The sequence below is a fragment of the Crocodylus siamensis genome, chromosome 2, assembly GCF_052110815.1.
Source record: "Crocodylus siamensis isolate JL-2025a chromosome 2, ASM5211081v1, whole genome shotgun sequence".
Classification (NCBI taxonomy): Eukaryota; Metazoa; Chordata; order Crocodylia; family Crocodylidae; genus Crocodylus; species Crocodylus siamensis.
In genome coordinates this window covers 252,100,692-252,120,854 of record NC_143396.1, presented here as the reverse complement: position 1 = coordinate 252,120,854, position 20,163 = coordinate 252,100,692, and the positions used below count along the sequence as shown (strand labels likewise).

General features: G+C 42.0%; 1 protein-coding gene across 1 annotated transcript in view; it reads right to left on the bottom strand.

The window, feature by feature from the left end:
• Positions 1 to 19,838, bottom strand: part of MIA2 (MIA SH3 domain ER export factor 2) — a 78,221-nt gene extending 58,383 nt beyond the window's left edge. Inside the window, exons 1-5 of the mRNA XM_090034652.1 lie at positions 19,772 to 19,838; positions 16,930 to 17,061; positions 15,491 to 15,624; positions 6,315 to 6,401; positions 2,507 to 3,716 (exon numbers count right to left, since the gene is read on the bottom strand). Coding sequence (XP_089890778.1) covers positions 2,507 to 3,716; positions 6,315 to 6,401; positions 15,491 to 15,624; positions 16,930 to 17,061; positions 19,772 to 19,838 — 1,630 coding nt within the window. The remainder of the gene's footprint in view (positions 1 to 2,506; positions 3,717 to 6,314; positions 6,402 to 15,490; positions 15,625 to 16,929; positions 17,062 to 19,771) is intronic.
• Positions 19,839 to 20,163: the final 325 nt, after the last annotated feature.

Genomic DNA, 20,163 nt, shown 5'->3' with positions numbered 1-20,163 from the left:
TAAGATTGGGTGCTATAATTTGCTCATGCAGGACCTGGTCACAAAGAATATTTTCTGATAATGAGTCTTCAGTAATTATAGGATTATCAGAATATTATTCCTTGAATTTAAGATGCCATTTCTTTCATTGGTGTCTTCATCTATTTTCTCCTGTGGAAACAGCACCCTTTGCAGACCATTATTGTCCTATTTTCTCACTTTTCTGTTTATTTGGCTTATTGTTTTCTAATATTTGCTCAGTGGGTTCTAATTTATCTTCACTGGACTCTGCAACGTGTTCTGGAAAAGTCTTTGGCTGTTTTACTCTGTCTTGAGAGAACCAATTCACATCTTCCCTATTCACTACAGTTTCCTTTCACATGATACTGTCATCATTTGAGTCTCTGAAAAAAAATATTTTTTACCAAACCTTGTAAGACATTACACAAGCCCTTTTCCGGATTTTCATTATATTTCACATCAGCATGTTCTCCTTCTTCTTTGGAGTCTACAACATAGTGCTCCTGTACTTTATGTTTTAAATTATTTTTTTAATATCAGTTCATTAAATTGTAAAGATGACTGACCAGAAGTTTTAATTGTTTTTATGCTTTTTGTATCAGCAACATGATTGCTACCAAGTTCGTGGCAATTAGCCTCCAAAATATTTTCACTTCAATAATCCTGCTTTTCTTTCTTTTTGCTATTTTCTTCTTTAGAAGACTTTTCCATAAAGGATCCATGTTGCTCTGGTGCATCTCCTATATTTATCTTTGACTCTAACGATACTTGGTGCTGGTCTTCTAAAACAGAAATGTCAGTGTTATCTTTTATAATAGAGAATGGTTCACTTTCACTCCCCATAGTACTGTATTGTTCACACTTTGGATATGTAAAAAAAGGTCTACATTGTGTTCTGACCTGGATTTTGCAGATGAAAGAACCAAACAATCTTTTACTAATTTGGTTTCTTTCATTGTGCTTTCACCATTTTGTCCATCTTTCTTAACTGCCAACTGAAGCAGTAGAATATCCCTTTCTTTGGAATTATCTACATTACTCTTCTATGGTACTTGATCATTAACCTTCTGATTTGATTGGGCTTCCTCTTCAGATTCTTTATTCTCTAGTGATATTTCATCATCTTTTCTAGACTGGCTATTTTTACCATTGAAGTACAGTTCCTCTGGCAGCCTTTGCAGAAAATGCTTATCTTTGCTTGTGAAACTCTGAGAACGTAGTATGTTTTTATAATGACTAACAGAAAAGAGAGACTGAGGTTCTTCAAAATGTTCAGGCTTTTCTTCCTCTGAAATTCTGATGTCAGATTGGTCTATGTCATGAAGTGAGCTGGAAGAAAAGAAAAGGTGGTCTCCTACCAATTCCTGTGCCTCTTCAGAAATTGTAGGTTCCTGCTACTCTTGTTCATTCAACATTTTCAAATTAAAATCTGTGATGACATTAGGGATACTGTCAAATGAACCTGGCTGGTCTTGTTCTCTGATGCCTGAGTTTTCTCTTTGACTTCTGTGTTTCCTATGACTTCCAGCTTTCCACAGCTGGATTTTGTTCTGTATTGTTAACTTCAGTTACTTTGGCTTTGTCTGATATAGCCAGAGTAAGAGGTAATTCATCTTTACTTGGGATCTTGAAGTTCTGAGAATTATCTACATGTACCTGCAGTTCCCTGCAGTGTGGCATTTCATCTTCTGAATCTTATGTTTTTATGTCATTCTGTCCTTTCCTTTTGTGCTGTTTCAAGTATTTCCCTTTTTGGTTTCACACAGAAGTAAATCCATTGTATTTTTTCTATTTAATTCTGAAGATACATGTTGCTGATGCTCTGAGACAGGGACATCATAATTACTTTTTATATTAGAACATTTCTCTTTTTCACTGATTGTAGAAACATCTCTCTCAGATTTTAAATGTTTAAAATGTTGTATGAATGGCACTTGGGAGACTGGAGGCTCTAATTGGGATTCTACAGATAAAAGGGCTGAAGTATCATAATATTTTTCCACTTCGGCATAATGTATTATTTTTCCACTGCCTTGCACTGATAATGGAGACAACCACACACTTTCCTGGGACATGTCTACATCTCTTTTCTCTTGCACTCTTTCACTAACCTTCTGATTTGCTTGTAACTTCTCTGCAGTCTCTTTACTTACTTGTAAAATTTTGTCACTGTTTTTAGTTTGGGGGTGTTCTTCACTAAAACTTAAATCCTCTTGTGCAGGTTGCACATATTCCTCTACTTCAGTTGCTGAACTCTGAAAGTTCAGTTTGTTTGTAAAATAACTAAAAGAGAGTAGAGGTTTCAGTCCTTTATACCTTTCATCCTTTTTTCTCTCTGAATTTTTAATAGCCATGGGATCTAAACTCTGAAGTGAGCTAGGGAAAGATGAAATCCAGGATGGAACTGGTTGCTGTGTGCTCTGAACAACCACAGATTCATGATCCTGATTATCTGACAAATCCTTATTTAAATTAATAAAGTTACTATAGATATTTTTATACCAACCTGACTGGCCATTTTTGTTTTCTGACTCCTGAGTTTTCTTCTTAACTTCAGTGTTTTTCAAAACTTGGCTTTCTGATACTGAACTTTGTTCTGAGCTGTAAGGTTCAATTAGTTTGTTTCTCTCAGCTACCTCTCCAGCAAAAGATGTCTCCTTTAAATCTGAAGTGCTCTTGAAGTCAAGAAGAGTATCTCTGTTTGTTGGTAGCTCCCCAGAACTTGGTGTTTTACTGTCTGAATCTACTGTTTCTTGTACAACATTTTTCTTGTCAGTTTGTTTTTCATCTGTTGTTTCATTTGGTTGTTTTTTTAATTCTCCATCCTTGTGAAATTCAGTTTCTTGTTGGTTGGAGGTCTGCATTTTTTCAGTCTTATCTGTTGTATCCTCTGCTTCACTGCTTTGCTCCTCATTTATTATAGTTTCATCTTTCTTAGCATGCCCAAAAGTTAAAACATCAGGTAACTCCAAATTAAACCAGCTTGAGTCAGAATCCTCCTTGTCACACTGTTGCTGTTCTTCATCCATTGATGTTTCTGTAGCTGCAGCTCTAAGTTCATGATCAGAATGTCCAGCCATACTAGAGCTGTGATGAGCTTGTGGATCATTTTCATCAGAGGGCAAATCACGGCCTATACTCTCTCTGCTAAAATACAGAATGTCTGTCAATCCACTTTGAAACCAGCCAGAAACCGTGGGCTTTGGTTCATCTTCCTCATTTAGCTCTTTTAAGTCACTTTCTTCAGCTACTGCTATTTTTCTGCTTCTGAATGTATTTTCTTCTACAGACTTACTAACTCTTTCAGTAGTTTCTTCATCATGTTTACTTCCTAGGTTAAGCCATCTTGCAACACTAGAGACAGTCCAGGTAGCTTGTGTTGGAGCTGATGGGTGAATGCTTTGAGCTTCTGGATGGACAGCATCATCATTCCCACTCCTGTCCTTTCTGGACATCTCATTGCTTGTAGTCTCCTCCTGCATGTGAAGATCTCTGGATGGTATATCTGCTTCAACATTTGCAGGATCTAACTCAACTTCATGATCCCACAGGAAGGATGCATGCTTTTGGAGTCCACCTTTCAACTCCTTTGATTCTAGTTCCTTTTGCTTTGTATAAGGTAATGGATATTCATTGTCTTCATCATGCTCATGTAATAAACTATCTTTGTTTTCAAAACTGTATTCACCTCCATCAAGACAAAGGAAATCAGTCTCCTAGAAGAACAACATTTACTTTTTATTATTTGCATGAATATTCTAAAATACTTTGCAATAAAACAACATAACCATATTATCTTTTTTTTTTGTTCTATACAATTATATTAGTATAGAGGTTCATATGAGCCTCAAGTGTATCAAAATGGAAGCTGGGAGGAGATATTAGTACTCTTTATAAACATGTTGTATTGATACAAAATCAAATGAACAAACTGGTGGTGAATACACTTAAACTGGAAATTAGAAAAAGGTTTTTAATCATCAGGAGAGTAAAGTTCTGAAGTGGACATCTGAAATGATAGTGGTGGCATAGAACCTAAACTGTTTCACAACAGAGTTTGTTAACTTCATGTAAGGGATATTCTGACTGGATAAGAATGATCTCAGAATCAGTAATTAAAGCTTGTGATGCAAGGCTTCAGCTATTTAGCTTGCTAGAAAGCCAAAGGGGGTTGAAAAGAGACTGGATCACTGTGTGGGCTGCTCACCTGTAAGGAAGTTGGCTAACAGTGTAGGGCTTTAACTTTAGTGATAGACAGGACAGGACCTGGTGACAGAGACTGAAACTCAAGAAAGTGGTCCCAAGTTGAATTGGTTTCCTAGCAATAAAGAAAGACTGAGCACTGGTGTAGTTTTTGCACTGGCATGATAACCTTGCAATATCCTGAGATTCCTGAGGTTAGTTTGTGTTTTTAGGGATATGCTGTATTCTACAATTTGAAAATGCAAATGAGGCATGAATGGGTGGCCATGATGGTTATTTCTGGATTGGGATTTTTCCCCTTGCTCAGCATCTTTCCTCTTGAGTTTTACATATGAATATAATACTTGTTGTATATTGATTAATCCTATGCTCCAGGGCTTCTGATGGTTGTCTCTAGGGGCTGGGAAGAAATTAGTTCCCCCCATTAATTCATTACTAACTTCTGAGGGTTTTTTCCCCTCTCTCTGAAGCATCAGAAATGGGACATTTATTGGCTGCAGTGCTTCTAGAGCAGGGGTGGACAAAATATGGCCCATGGGCCGGAGCTGGCCCACTAGGCCATTCTATCTGGCCTGTGGGGCCCCTAAAAAATTTAGAAAATTAATAATTAATTGTTTGTGGCTGCTTGTCAAAGATGACAGATGCCAGGGGCAGGAGGGCCCAGGGGGAGCCTGCAGCAGGACCAAGCAGCCCAGCCCTGCCCCACCTCCAGCCATTTCCCTGCTTTTTGCTGCTGCTCCAGTGCCCTGTGGCTCCTGGCTGCATCGCCAGACCAGGGTAACACGGGGCTGTGCCGGTACCCCATGGCCAGGACTGGGGGGGGGAGGAGAGAGACAGAGAGAGAGAGAGAGAGAGACCCCCTCACTCCTTCACATACCCCAGCCACCCATCCTCCCCATAAATCCCATCCACACCCCACATATCCACACCCCCCCACCCCATCCACGCCCTACAGACACCCACACCCTCCCCCACACCTCACATACCCACAGCCCCCCACGCCACCCACAACATACAAGAGTAAGACTTCATTTTAAATTATTGTACAATCACCTCTATGTACATTACACAAACACATGTAAACCAGGACAAAAATATATTTTTAAATCAAATTAATGTTGTAGATATTCACTTTTTAGAATATAATTTGGTATGTTTCTGGTTCTGAGATGACAAAACCCCTTGCTGAAAGGAGTACTTTCAGAGGCAATGAAAGCGACTTCTGGTAGCAAAGGTCAGGGGCTAGGGGGCAGGACTTTTGGTTACAAGATGGCGACCAGGGGTGGGGCATCTGTCAAGGAGCAGGGTTACCCATGCAGCCCTCGACAGCTTGCTAAAAGTCGGTAAGTGGCCCTCTGCCCGAAATAATTGCCTGCCCGTCCTGGAAGCACTGAGAAAACCTCTTAGATGCCTAATTGCTATGTCTTATTCACATGCTCAGATTTAAATGGTTCATCAGATTTGGGATCACAAAGGAATTTTCCGCCAGGCTAAATTATTGACTGCCATTGTAGGGAAAGGGTGATTACTTTCCTCGTAGCCTGGGACCTTGCCTCTTCCTTAGGATTTTCTGGACTTAGTTTATTTAGCAAATACCCTGCTGTTGCAGGTGGCCAAGGCATTAGTGGTGCTCTTGGTCTCTCCTGCTCTGTTCACAGCATTGGTGGCATGCTGTGTTTTCTAAGGCTTGGGTATGGCATTTTACTAAAGATCCTAAGTTTCTTATGAATTGTTAAGGGGTGCTTTGGGCAGAGGATTTGGAGGGAATGTTCCTATGAACCTTTTTGGACTAATTGTTTCTTGCATAGTTAATTGCGGTTGTAGTGGATTCAGTGGTCTGAGTTGTCCCTCTTAGTCCCATGAGGAAATGTAGACAATCCTGATTTTCTTCTTGGCTTTAATTTGGTTTACTGGGAATAATGTGAATTTAAACTTTTTATAAGATGTCTGTATCTGAGCAATACAAATACACTAATGAAAGGAAAACAAAATAGCACATACTGGACAACCCCAAAGAAAACCTGAAATGACCCCTGACATTCTACTCATGTATTACCCAATGATTTCAACTATTCAAGAGTACACAGGTAGAACAGGTGATGATAATTTACCTTAGTTGGTATTTCTACTTCTTGTGTAATAAATACTTCATCAACTTTGACAGCATCTTTTGGGAAGTATCCAAAATCCTTCCCTTTCTATAACAATCACAAAGGAAAGAGAGTACTTAGTGTTTGGTAATATATATATATATATATATATATATATATATATATATATATATAATGTATTCATATTAAGATATTACAATTAAACACCTAGATTAGAGAGCCTTCTGTGTTTGTTTTTAATTTCAGTCAGTAAAAACCCTTTTCCTCCTCCACAAAGAAGTTTTATCTCTGCCTTTCATAAAACTTATGAACCTACATACCTTACACTACGTGTTACATATTCTTACTGTAGAAGTAGGTAAGCACAGTATCAAAATAGAGGTTCTAACTAGAGCTATGCGAAGCTTTGGTCGCTGATTCAATTTGGCAGAGATTTGGCCCAATTCAGTGGCTGAGTCTCCAAATCTGAACCAAATCAAGAGACCCTTTAAACTTTCCAAATTGAATCAGAACCCTTTGGATAGATTTGGAGAGATTTGATGTATGGGCGATTGGTGCCACCTTGGTCGGGGGGGCACATGTCCCCCTTCTGCAGGCATTCCCCCTGCAGCCAATCCCACAAAAGCCGATCACTGCGGCCGCTTCTGAGAGCAGCTGCAGCGATCGGCCGATGCTTGCAGTGGGTGCACTGGCGCTCCCACCTGCCCCGCCTCCCCATCACCCAAGTGGCAAGTGTGGCCAGTCAGGGGGTGCATATGTGCCCCTGTATACCCCGTATGCATTGCCACTGATTCGATGATTCAGACATGGATACAGCTTTATATGTTTTTTCCACATACCTCAAGGTACTAGGCAACTCATGAACACTGAGATGGTGGGGTAAATGGAGCGTCTCACAGGAGTGTGGGGGGATTCCCAGACCACTCCCCAGCAGACCCGGAAGTGGACCAGAAATGCTTCTGGCCCACTTCTGGGTCTGCTGGGGAGCGCACTGGCCCCCCCCAGCTCAGCTCGGCAACTGGTGCCTCCTAGGTCTGGGGGCGGGGAACCGGGGTCCCCCTACAGCCAATTGCTGAGCTGGGAGGTATGGCCCGCCCCCCCGTGCACTAGAGGCAGCAGATCTGGAAATGGACCGGAACTACTTCCGGTCCACTTCTGTGTTCACCATTGAGCACACAGGGTTGGGATGCTCATTTGCCCCACTATTGCATCATTCCCAAGCCATGCCTGGTACCTCGAGGTATGTAGAAAAAACATTTAAAGCTGTGTCTATGTCCGAATCAGCATCAAATCTTCAGATTCAGTCAAATTGGGACAGTGATCTGAATCAATGAATCGAATCATTGTCCCCAGTTTGGGACAAATCTGAATCCAGATCAAATACAGCCTGTTTCGCAAACCTCTAGTTCTAACACAGCTTCAACTGAGGTGATACTATATGCAATAACCATCTTCTCTAGCTCCCACTGAAATCAGTAGCCAAGCTCCCACTGATATAAATGGGAGAAAAATCATGCACTAATAATGAATGAAAAACCAAATACTTCACTGTATCATATCTACATAATATTAGTGGACAACCTGAGTAACTACTACCAGTCCTAAATCATTTCTCTGACAAGAATCTGATACAGAGCTATTTGTATTTGTAAAATGTATTATAATCAGTGTCACTAGTATGTATAGGATTCCCTGGTAATTTAAACTACTAAACCCATAACAAAAGAAGAATGTTAATTTGGGGCCTTGTTTATTTAAATATTATTGAAGCCAACACATAATGATCATGTAGGCTTCTTCTAAAGTAATTCTCTACCTATAAAATTTATTATTTAATTTCTTAACTAAGGTTTAAAGAGGTGACAATTTTCCCTTGTTTTTGTGCAGGAAATAAATAAGCAGGTTTCAAAAGAAAGAGATGATGGTTGGAAATTACACTTCTTTTTATTCTTGTCATTCAAGTAGAGAAATGAAGCACAGAGATGGAGTAATTGTAGCCATGGACAAGAAGACAGTTATCTTAGTAAATAGCTGGAAAGCAGTGTGAGAGCAGATTGTTATAGTCATCTTATCAGTAATTCAACAAAGGATGCATGATTATAATCTGTTATGCACTGACAGAAACAGCAACAAGAGAAGAGAGGTGTGGGTTTAATCAGAGGATGGATAGCACAGTTATGATATTATTACAATAAGAGAAGATATGAATGCAAAGGTTGGAAGCCAGAATAGTAAGCAAATTAATACTGTTAGACCCTACAGTGTCAGGACAGCAACTGATAGTGGGGGAAAATTAAGAACCTGCCGTGATATGCATAATCTGATTATTTGCAGTAGTTGGTTTTCTCATGATGTACATGGTTCTATGGAATTTATCAGATTGACCACATTATCGTTAGTAAAAGGCACAGACAGTGAAGGCACTTTTACATATGCTCAGACATGTTCTTCAGTGTCTCATGTATTCAGCAGCCTGTATTTCAAAATGGTGGTGGGAGGATTTTAACTAAAGATCACTAAACAAGTTTAGTTACAGCGCCCCCGCCACCATTATGAAACACAGGGCACTGAATGCATAAGACATGGAAGGTGCCCTCTCCCCCACTTCCCCGGCAGTATATGTATAGGCACCCTTATTGTACAGACTGCACTTAAATCTATGGAAGTGATCATACATTAAGGGAATTAGTTATGGGAAAACACAATGTGTTAAAAAAAAAGAATAGCTGCAACTGGAACCAAATTTGAAAGGACAGCTCCATGAAGGAGGTATGCAAAGTGACGCTTGGAGGATATTTTAAATCCTGAATTTGTGACAATGAATAAACGTCAATACAGATCAAACAGAAAATATTTGAAGCAGCAATAAAAACAAAGTGGAGTAAGATACTAGCAGACACATGAACAAGGAAAAGCTGATAAGCAATGAAACAGATGTAAAAAAAGCAGAAAGAATAAAAGCATTACACAAAAACATTACAAGCAAAAACAAAAGTTTTGGAAAGAAGAGGATGGGAGATGTATGTCACTTTCATCAACATTACAAAGGCATTTGATTCAGTTTGGAGGGAAGCATTAAGGGAAGCAGTCAAATCACATATAATTCGTGATAAAATAATGCACTTATAAAAGCTATGTACTGAGATTTCTACAGTGGCAAAAGAATTGGTGGAAAATTAGTCAACTAGTCTAAGCCAATGCTAGGATCACAGGAAAGCAAGGCTGGAAGGAACCTCTGAAAGTCATCTAATCCAGCCAGATACTCAAGGCAGGATCATCTCTGACTAAACCATCCTTGTCAAGTGTCTGTCTAACCTGCTCTTGAAAATTTGCATGGATAGAGAGACCACAACTTCTCTAGGTTGCCTGTTCCAATATTTAACCACCCTCATAGTTGGAAAGTTTTCCAGATCTCCAATTTAACTTTCCTTTTCTATAGTTTGAGGCCATTGCTCCTAATTCTGTCTCCTACACTACAGAGAAAAGGCTCTCTATCATCTTTATAATCACTCTTTAAACATTTGAAGAATGCTATCCATTCCTCCTCAGTATTCTCTTCTCCAGAGTAAATAACCAATAATGTAACAGGGTGGAGAGCTGGAGTAGCAGCCTTGGGTGCTGCCTTTTTATGGGGCACAAAAGCAGCCACAACTGTCAGCACAGCAGCAGCCAGTGCTGCCTTGTGCACTGCAGCTGCCCAGATGCAGAACTAACCTCCTGTGCCTCTGTAAATAACCCTTGTTGTTTCAGCCTTCAAAGTCATGTTTCCCAGGCCATTTTTATTGCTCTTTGCTGGATTCTCCAATCTGTCCACATCTTTCTTAAAGTGTGGGGCCCAAAACTAGGTACAGTACTCCAGGTGAGACCTCACCAGTGCCAAATAGAACAGAAGAATTGTTTCCCTTGGTTTGTAGAAGATACACCTATTAATGCAACCAAGGATGCTATTGGTTTTTCCCCCCCTTGCTCCAGAGCAAACTGCTGGCTCAGATTCAGTTTATGGTCCATTGTAACCACCAGGTCCTTGGTGAATTTAATCTAATTGATTTTTAACTGTTTCTCTAATTTACCCAGGTCATTCTGGATCCTAGCCCTACCCTCCAGAATGTCTGCAACTGTACCCAACCTGGTATCATCCACATATTTACTACACAGGCACTCAATCCCATCATCCAAATAACTAGTGAAGGTATTAAACAATACTGGACACACACCTAAGGAACTGGACTTAATACCTCCTCCCAGGTAGACATTGAGCCATTGAACATTGAACACAGTGATCTCAACCAATTATGTATCCACCTTAAAAGTACTTTCATCTAGGCTGTATTTCCTTAGCTTATTAGTGAGAATGTTGTGGGAGATAGTGTCAAATATCCTAACTTTAGCAAAGTTTATCACATCCACTGCTCACCCCACAGTCACAGGGCCTGTCACCTTATAGAAGGAAAGTTAGTCAGGCATGACTTGGTGAATCCATGTTGGCTATTCCAAATCACTTTTTCGTGGATTCACCAAAAGCAAGTCATACCTGACCAATTTGATTTACTCCTATGATAAGGTGACAGGCTCTGTGGTTGGGGGACAGCAATGGATGTTCTCCTCTAGGTGTTTCAAAATAGATTCCTTGAGGATGTTAGGTGTAAGACAAGGAAGAACAATACCATTGTTGCTTTTTCCACATTCTTATAATTTCTAAGAATTCCTTGTTCCACCAAAGCAACAAATGGAAGACATTATGGGTGCACCTCTGCTCAAAACACTGGCACCTGATTGATTACATCATACAGTGCATGCCTAGGAGCATCGCAACATCCAGAGCTATGACCAGCACAGATGACTTCTGGATGGATCATCATTTGATATGTTCCATCCGGTCCATTTTTGTTACCCCAAAATAATGTAAACCAAACAAGCAACCAGGCAAGGAGTTCAATATCAAGTGCTTGAAAGACCCTGCTAAAACCAGTTCTCAAGCAGTGCCTCAGTGAGAATCTTCCCATCCTCCCTGACAATCCTAACACCGCTGATCACTGGGAAAGCCTCAAGAAAGGTATCCATGATGTGTATGAAGAATATCTAGGCACAAGCTATCTTCGCTACAAAGAACATTAGGACTTATTTGATGAGAATGACAGGAAAACTTAAGCTGTCATTGACAAAAAAGGAGAGCCTTCAAAGCCTGGCAAAATGACATCAAATCCAAACAGAAACAAAGATATTCATCACCACATTAAAGCCAAGATGTGGAGGAAAAAATAGAGCAAAAAACAAGTGGTGGGAAGAGTGATATACAGTTTCTTCACCGCAATCAAAGCTATCTATGGGCCAAGAACACAAGAAACCATCTCTCTGAGGTCCAAAAATGGCACTATACGCTTTAAAGACAGCTCCACTCTCTGTTGAAAAGTGCTGAGAGCAACACTGATATCTTTATATGGCCTTCGTTAACCTGACTAAGGCCTTGGATTCAATTAACAGAGAGGCTCTATGAAAGGTCCTGTAGAGATTTGGATGGCTGCCAAAATTTGTTACTATCATGAGACTTTTTCACAATGACATGACAGCAACTGTCCCAAGCAATGGCTCAGAAACAGTCTCCTTCACTATTAGAACTGGAGTCAATCTAGGATGAGTGATTGCACCAACACTTGTCTCCAACTACATCGTATTATTCTGCATCTCACTGCTGACAGACTCCCATCTGGAGTCAACGTGCAGTATCGCATGGACAAAAAATCCAGGATAATCAACACCTCCCTTACTGATCTTCAATACGCTGATGATTGTGTCATGTGTGCCCACTGTATTGAAGAGCTCCAGGTCACTTTTGATTAAGATCCTTTACCATCCCACTCCAAACCAACGTGATGCTCCTTCACATATATTACAATTAGACAGCAATCCCTGAAGAATGTTGAGCATTGCCCCTATCTGTGTAGTCACCATTTCCAAAAAGTAAACATAGACATTAATATTCAACACTGGATAAAATCTGCCAGTGCTGACAGACATCTCTGAAACTGATCTCTTCAATGATTATGACATCAGGACCCAAACCAAAGTTCTAATTTTTCAGGCTGCTGTCATCCATGCCTTGTTGTATGGATGTGAAACCTGGACAACATGTTGGAAACGCCTGAAAGCTTTGGAATGTTACCATCACTGATGTCTTCACAATATCCTCTATATCAGCTGGAAGGATAGAATGAACACCAGTGTTCTGGCTCAAGTAAACAGCATCACCATTGAAGCCAGGTTTATATGGCACCAGTTCCGTTGTACAGGACATGTCATAAAGATGACTGACAACCAGCTCCCAAAACAAGTTCTATACTCCAATGGTTACTGCTCTAGAGGTGGGCAAAAGAAGAAATTCAAGGATAACTTGAAGGCCAATCTGAAAAAATGTGATGCTAACATCAGTACCTGGGAGACTCAAGCACTGAATTGTCCCCAGTGACACCATGATGTATGATAAGGCTTCAATCATTTTGAGCAAGCCTGCCTTACTTTGGAGGGAGAGAGATGAGAGAGAAAAAGGGAAAGAGCTGTGACTCAGTATCACCAGGATCTACTCCTTCCTTCCAGAACTATTGGCCACAACTGCAGTCAAACATGCAGAACTCAGATTGGCCCTCTCAGTCATTTACAGACTCACCAGTGACTTCTCTATATACTGGAAGATTGTTATCCTCACCTCAAGGGACTGCTACCACTGTGGCCACCATTTGATATTAAGAATGTGAGGTAATTGGAGCGTTTGACATTGGGTGATGTAGAGTTAAGTGCATTCAATGATGCAAATGCAAATGACATCACATAACATGTCACAGAACACATTTCCGTTACTGATATACTATTTTCTACCTTTGAAAGCAGTGTAATAAGCTTGGACTTGCAACAAGTGGCAAGAAGAATAAGTGGTTGTGTCTAAGAAAAGAAACAAGTGTTGAAGTACTGAAGTGCCCAAGTGTTAAAATTACAGAATGAGTAGATTCTTATTTATACCTAGGAATCTTCATATGTGCTGATAGTCCCATCAAGAATAAGTTAAAAAGGGATGCATCTTTGTTATAAGTGCAGCACAGAAATTGACAAAACTGAGGACTGATAAAAGCATTACAGTTGTTATCAAAGGGTAAATTAATCAAATCAGTATACTAACAGTATTATTATATGGACTCAAAGTAGCTGAAGTAAATGAAACAGGCATCAGAAGGCTGCAGGCAGTAGAGAACATTTTAAAGACAGGTGTAAACTGGAATAATTTTCAAAACAAAATGAATGTTAGAAAAAAGGATGTGAAATCAAGGTGTGAGGTTGGCTACATTCAAAAAGATTGTGATGGTGGGAACACTGCAAAAGATAAATAACAGATTGCCGAAGAAAATGATGCAAATATAGCTAAGTTCAGTTCAATTTAGACGCCAATTAATGACTAGGTCAGTCTGACCTCAAGGCCAACCAGTAACTAGATAGTCAGAGATTATATGCAGAGACATGACCAAACTGTGCTTAATAGAGAAACAAGCCCTAGACTTGAGTGGATGGCCATGCTCTGCTGACAACTTTTCCTAAGCTTTATTGGTTTACACCCCACAGTAGTAGGGCCAGTCACAGTCATACTTTCCATACTTCAGCTGCCACTACTGTTTCCCCATAGTGGCAGTCAGTGACAACTGGTGGCTATGATTTGCATGTGCCCCACCTAAGAACCTTTTGCATCTCCCCAGGGAAGCATGCCCCACACTTTGGATAATTCTGCTCTACTTAAAGGGATTTACCAGAAATTGGATTGCAGCAAATTCAGGCACATATCCAGGGTGTCTTAAGTCCAATGACTTAAGGTGTGAATACACCTACATTTAAATAAAGCAGCATTACATTTGGAGCAATCTTAACATATTTGTTTTCAATCCATTTTCTCAGCTCATTCACACACAACAGTTAGAACTTAACAGCTGCTGCCCTGCCCTGCCCCTGCACCTGCCCCCACTTTCCTATCCTTAACCAGTTAGCTGTTCTGGTGACAGTGCCAGGAGAAATGCTTGATAGCTTCTATGGGAGTTTTGCTTTAACTTAAAACTATGCTTTAACTGTCCTAAACTAGCTGCTTTCTCTGCAGAACTTTACCAGGCTAAATAATGCCTTGTTTTAATTAGCTTGGATGTGACTACACAAATTCTGATGTAGGAGGCAACCTATCCAGCATAGTGTGTTTGAGGGTACTACCGGGGATGAGAAGTTTTCCATATAACACATAGTAGACTAACAAGCATAGGATCATAGGAAAGCAGGGCTTAAAGGACCATGAGATCATATAGGCCCCCACTCAAGGCCTTACACTACTTTTTGAACATTAGCTAATTAAGGTTCATCAGCATCTTTATGAGGCAGATTATTAATCCCCTTTATATAAAGTGAAAAGTGCATAAAGTCACATTGGAAGTGACTGAAATGAGACCAGAACCCGGATCAGACACTTGACTGGGATGGTGTACCTGAGGAGATCCTGCCTTGAGCAGCAGCTGGATTATATGACCTCACATGCTCCCTTCAGCCCTACTTTCCTATGATCCTGTACTCTAGGAATTTGTCTATTCCACCTGTCTTTTAATTATATTAGGAGTGTCAAACATATGGCCAGCAGGCTAGACCCAGCCTGTGGAGCCCTATGATCTGGCCTGTGGATCTTGGGCTGACCTGTGTGGAGCTGGTTTGGTGTGCGGTGGGTGCTGTATGCAACACAGGAGGTCAGTCCAGGGTACACACTGTGTGGCACCTACACCACACTCAGCCCGGCCCTGAATGCTGGCTGGCTCTGAGGATGATCCAGCATGTTTGGGAACACAGAGACAGAAATAGTAGGGTATGTTTATATGATGTACCCAGTGTTCTTTGGGGGGGGGGGGAGGGGGCGAGGTGGGGGGGACACTCTAGAGCACACCCAACCTACTTGTTACTACTTATACATGCCAAACCTAGAAATGAGACAAGGAAGTCCTTCTGTTGCCATGCTGGGGATACAGTCTATATACACCCTAAGTTCATCACAGGCAAAGCCTTAGATCATCAGTGGGAGGGTGATGCTAAATGGGACACTTGCCAAAATATTCCAGTTATTATTTGTTTGGGTTAGTTATGGTGAAATTCATTCAAAATAAAATACTTACACTTCCTACCCACAAATTTGTCTGCTTTCTTGAAAGTTTGGAGTACACAATGATCTCTTCTCCAACTCTGAAGTTCAGATACCGGCAGTCAAGTCCTGTGTAGTCTTTAGTTGCTTGGACTCTGCTCATTGCAGCTGAACATATGTAAAAAGAGAGCAAAATATAACTATAACAACTCTTAAACAATCAGCACACTGAAAAGTGGACATGAAAAATACTTAGAAAAACATTAAATTTGTTAATATATGAATAAAATATATTTTATGATGGTATCACTATAAGTATATATTCACATAGAAAGCTTCACAAAACTAAAATATTTATGTAATTCTGTTTCCCTAGAAGTCAAAGGCAAAAATCTTACCAGCTGCTCTGCATATGCCAAAACCTATTACTGTATGGATGCCATTGAAGTTAGTGGGCATTCACACATGTGTGAAGATCTACTTTGCAGAGTACAGCTCGATTGGGACCTGTTTTTACAAATCTCAGCTTGCTTAACAAGGCGGCTAGGCTCTCAGCTAAGAAAATTAAAAAATCTGGGTATGTTTAATTAGGAGACAGCAAAGAACTGGCTCCAGGTTAAATGCGACTAAGATAGGTTTCACAATGATAATGAGAGAGGTGGCTTTTCTATTAATTATCCATTTTGTACCCCTGCCTATTTCTGATGCCGTGGCAAATCTTAGAATCTCCTGCATAATCCTCTATGCATATTTTCTCCCCCAAAATTTTAAGTTTTTCTGCCCTATTTGTAAAACAGTTTTTACCTGCAAGTCATGTCATAGCAGGGATAACAAAGAAGGATACACTGGCAATGTCTTTGACAATAAAGACTGAAAAAACTGAAATGCAAAGTTGTCTTATAATGTGAAAATCAGGTAAAAACATTTTGCTGACCTGGGCCATGAGTGTTCTCTAAATATGATTATTGCATAGCTTCTTGTGATTGGAGACCTGGCAAAGAATATCTTAAATTCAAAAGTTTAACTTTATCCCAGCTACACGGTTGGTCCAACAAACAGTATCTCCCTAAGAAATTCTTGCCTCCTGCATAATTTTTATATTTATTCTCCATTTACAGATGTGTCTATCAGAATTAAAAAAAAAAAATTGTATTCAGAGAAAAATGATTTTGAAAAATGTAAGGCTGCTTAAAGTTGACTATATGGACAAAACTCGTGGAAAACTCTTAGCTCCAAGCTTTGAGTATAATGGTAATAAGTATATCTGCTGAACTTTGACCTTTAACATATTTGTATAACATATATTTCTCCTTTTTAAAAAAAATACATATAGGTTAACCACTTATAAAACTAATACCTCAACAACAATGAATTAAAGCATTTAGACTTTCCGCATTGTCTTTCAAATTGCAGTCTTCTACATTGTGATTTGTAATGACAACATTCACTAAGAAACAACACGTTTATACTTACTTGCACATTCCTGATCACCACACTTTTTCCACTTTGAAAGTACCTTTTCACTCTGTAGACTCGTTAAAAATGAAATTACCAGCAGAAAAATCATCTTATCTAAAAATTCCAGAATGCTAGAAAAGAGTAAATCTAGAACATTAAAATGATGCAAATTGGGTTGACATGCATAGTAGATGCATCCACTCTACATTTACTAAGCCTAACAAAACATTGAAAAATAAACCTGTGAATCCATTTTTCCTCTGGTTTCAGTCTCTCCTTAAGCAGAAGTGAGCCAGGTTCCACAATTTGCAGAGTCAGGTATCCTGATCACATACATAGGCTTAATAATTAACTAAGAGTTGATAACTGGACTACAGTATTTTGAATACAGATACACTATCTTCCCACCAAAGTCTGAGGCCTTTTAGAAACCAAAAAGCAGGTGGGTTTTCCTGTACATAGGCTGTAGAAGATTGGGTGGGGGAAGCTCATATTTTCACCAATTCAGTGCATTAGTGAAAATTGTGATTTTATTTTCTGGATTGTTGAGGGAAGTATATTAATCATATTTTTCAGCAGATTTTGAGCTGCGTTGTTCACAGTCCATCTCAACTCCTTGTATAAACTGATCTGCATACCTCCTGCCAATATTAGTAGTCACTTTTTAATTTTAGGTAACATTTGCAAAAAATCAACTACAGGTGACCCCTGCTTCATGTGGTTTCAGTTACTGCTATTTCGCTATAGCGCTCATTTAAAATTGATACCTGATTCTGCTAAGTGTTCAGCCAATTTTGCTATAGTGCTCAGTGGAATCAGAGTTTCGGCACAGGCAGGCAGGGAGAAGCAAGCGGTGGTGGCGGCAGCAGCAGTGAGTAGGAGGTGAATGAGTGGGCGGGCAGGCATGAGGGTCCAGGGCATGATGGCAGAAGTGTGGGCCCAGGCTGACATGTGGTGCCAGAGCGGGCTGGGGTGGAGACAAGCGGCTGCAGGAGAGGGGAGGAGTGCAGGACCCAAGCTGGTACCTGGGGCCAGGGCCACCAGGGGCCTGCACCCAGGGTGGGGGGCAGGAGCATAGGGCCGACACTGGTGTGTGGGGCCCGTGCTCGGGCCAGTGGAAGCCCACACCCAGACCAAGGCAGCAGAGCACTGGTGCCTGGGCTGGAGCAGTTGCGGGGCAGAGAAGTGGTAGCTAAAGAGGCAAGTAGCGTGAGGTCCACACCAGTGCCTGGGGCCAGGGCTGGTGGGGGCCTGTACCTAGAGTGGGGTGGCAGAAGAGTGGGGCGGCAGAAGAGTGGGGCCTGTGCCCAGAGTGGGGCAGCAGTAGTGCCAGTGCCTGGTCTGGCAAGTGGGGCCAGAGAGACCGGCAGGCAGGCAAGGGGGGAGGGGAGAGGTGGCAGCAATGAGAAGCAGCGAGGGGGGGGCCGGGCATGAATGTGGGACCTGTGCCAGTGTCCAGGGCTAGGAGTGGCTGGGGCCCAAATTGGGGCAGCAGGAGCACAGGCCTGGGCTGGTACGTGGGGCTGGAGTGCCAGCAGGTGGGCAGGGGGTGGGGAGAGGTGGTGGTGAGGCAGGCAGTAACCAATTAATTTCCATTTACATTCATTTCTATGCGGAAATGGATTTTGCTTAGTGTGGTTTTGCTTAGCACTCGGTTTTTCTGGAACCAATTAAGAGTGCTAAGCAGGGGTTGCCTATAAAGGCTTAACAGATGCTAGGGCCCCAGCCACCACAACATGCTATGGATGCGTCTTTTAGGTTATTTTTATACAATTTTTTGATTATCAGTATTAAAACCAATGCATTTTTCCAGCTGTTCTTCAAAGTCTGCTCTCCCAGCCAAGCACCTGATCATGACAGATGTTGAATGTTTCCTTAGAAATGATGAGCCTGCTCAAATGCCATTGACTTTAATGAAAATTAAGGATGCTCAGCACCTCAGTTAGTCACTTAAGTGGCTAAAATATGATCCATCAAACACCTGCCTCCTTTACTACATAGTGAATGTACTGATATTAAGGTGACTTCCAGATTGAGTTTTAAGGGACAACCCCTATTTGACATCTCAGATCCCATTATCCAGCCAGAAACATTTGATCAAATTCAGAACGTACTTGTAAAGAGTAATCATCAGGGATCCTGGTTTTCTGTTTCTCATGGAAAAACACAGATTTCTCCTTTTAACTGAGAAAAATGAGGATTTCTAATTTTACCAGACAAACATGTAGATTCACCAGTTGTGCAAAGAGCTCTCTGCAGGGAGGCAGAGTTCCAGCCTGCAAGGGGCAGGGGGAAACAGGAGGAGAGCAGTCAGGCAGAGGGTGCCAGATGCATGTACATGCACATGGCCACCAGGCACCCTGGAGAGCAGCTCCCGCTGGTAAATCTGGAGAGTGGGGTGGAATTAAGATCCCCATAGTGAGGGAGGGAGTTGGGCAGAGCTGGGGCTGGAGCTGGGGCTACTGTCCAGCCAGGCAGTGCCTGGGGCCTGGGCCCAGAATGTGTGGCCTCAAGACAGTGCCACAGGTGGCTTGTGTGAGGAGTGAAGGGGTTTGGGGCTGCTCCCTGCCACTGCCCACACACCTGTGGGGTAGGTAGGGCCCATGCCCCCCAGATCTGTGCATGGTGTCAGGTGGGGTAGTGTGGGCTGCCTGCTTCTGGCTCAGGATCCCTGCCCTGCTGCCCTCCCCTGGGGCTTCTGCAGCTCAGCTAGTGGGACCCAGTACGGCAGGGCAGAGTGGGGGCCGGGTGGGGAAGCTCCTTGTTGGTGTGAGCCCTGCACTGCCCTGGCAGCAGTGAGGGTGGCAGTATGGGGTTGTGCCCCTTGCTGCTGCTGGGCAGGCAGGGGGCAACTCACCAGGGTGGCACAGGGCTCGCAGCAGCGGCAAGGAGTTTCCCTGCCTGGCCTTGCTCTGCCCTGTCATGCCGGTCCCACTTGCTGGGCTGTGGAGGGCCCAGGAAAGGACAGCAGGGCAGGGAGTCCTGAGCCAACAGCATCTCTCCCCACAGGCTTCCACTCTGGCTGTGCTGCCCATGGGACAAGGGGAGCTGGGCTCTGTGCTCTGCTTCCCTCTTGGGCTGCAGCAGCCACCACCTTCCCAGCACATGGCACCTAGGGATCAGGCACTGCTGTGGGAGGCATGGGGCTGTGGACCTGGGTCTCTGGTCCCATAGCCCTAGGGGCTGGGGGCCCCCTCCAGCAAGGCTGGGGAAGGCAGGGGGCTGTAGACGGGGTGGGGTGGGGTGGGG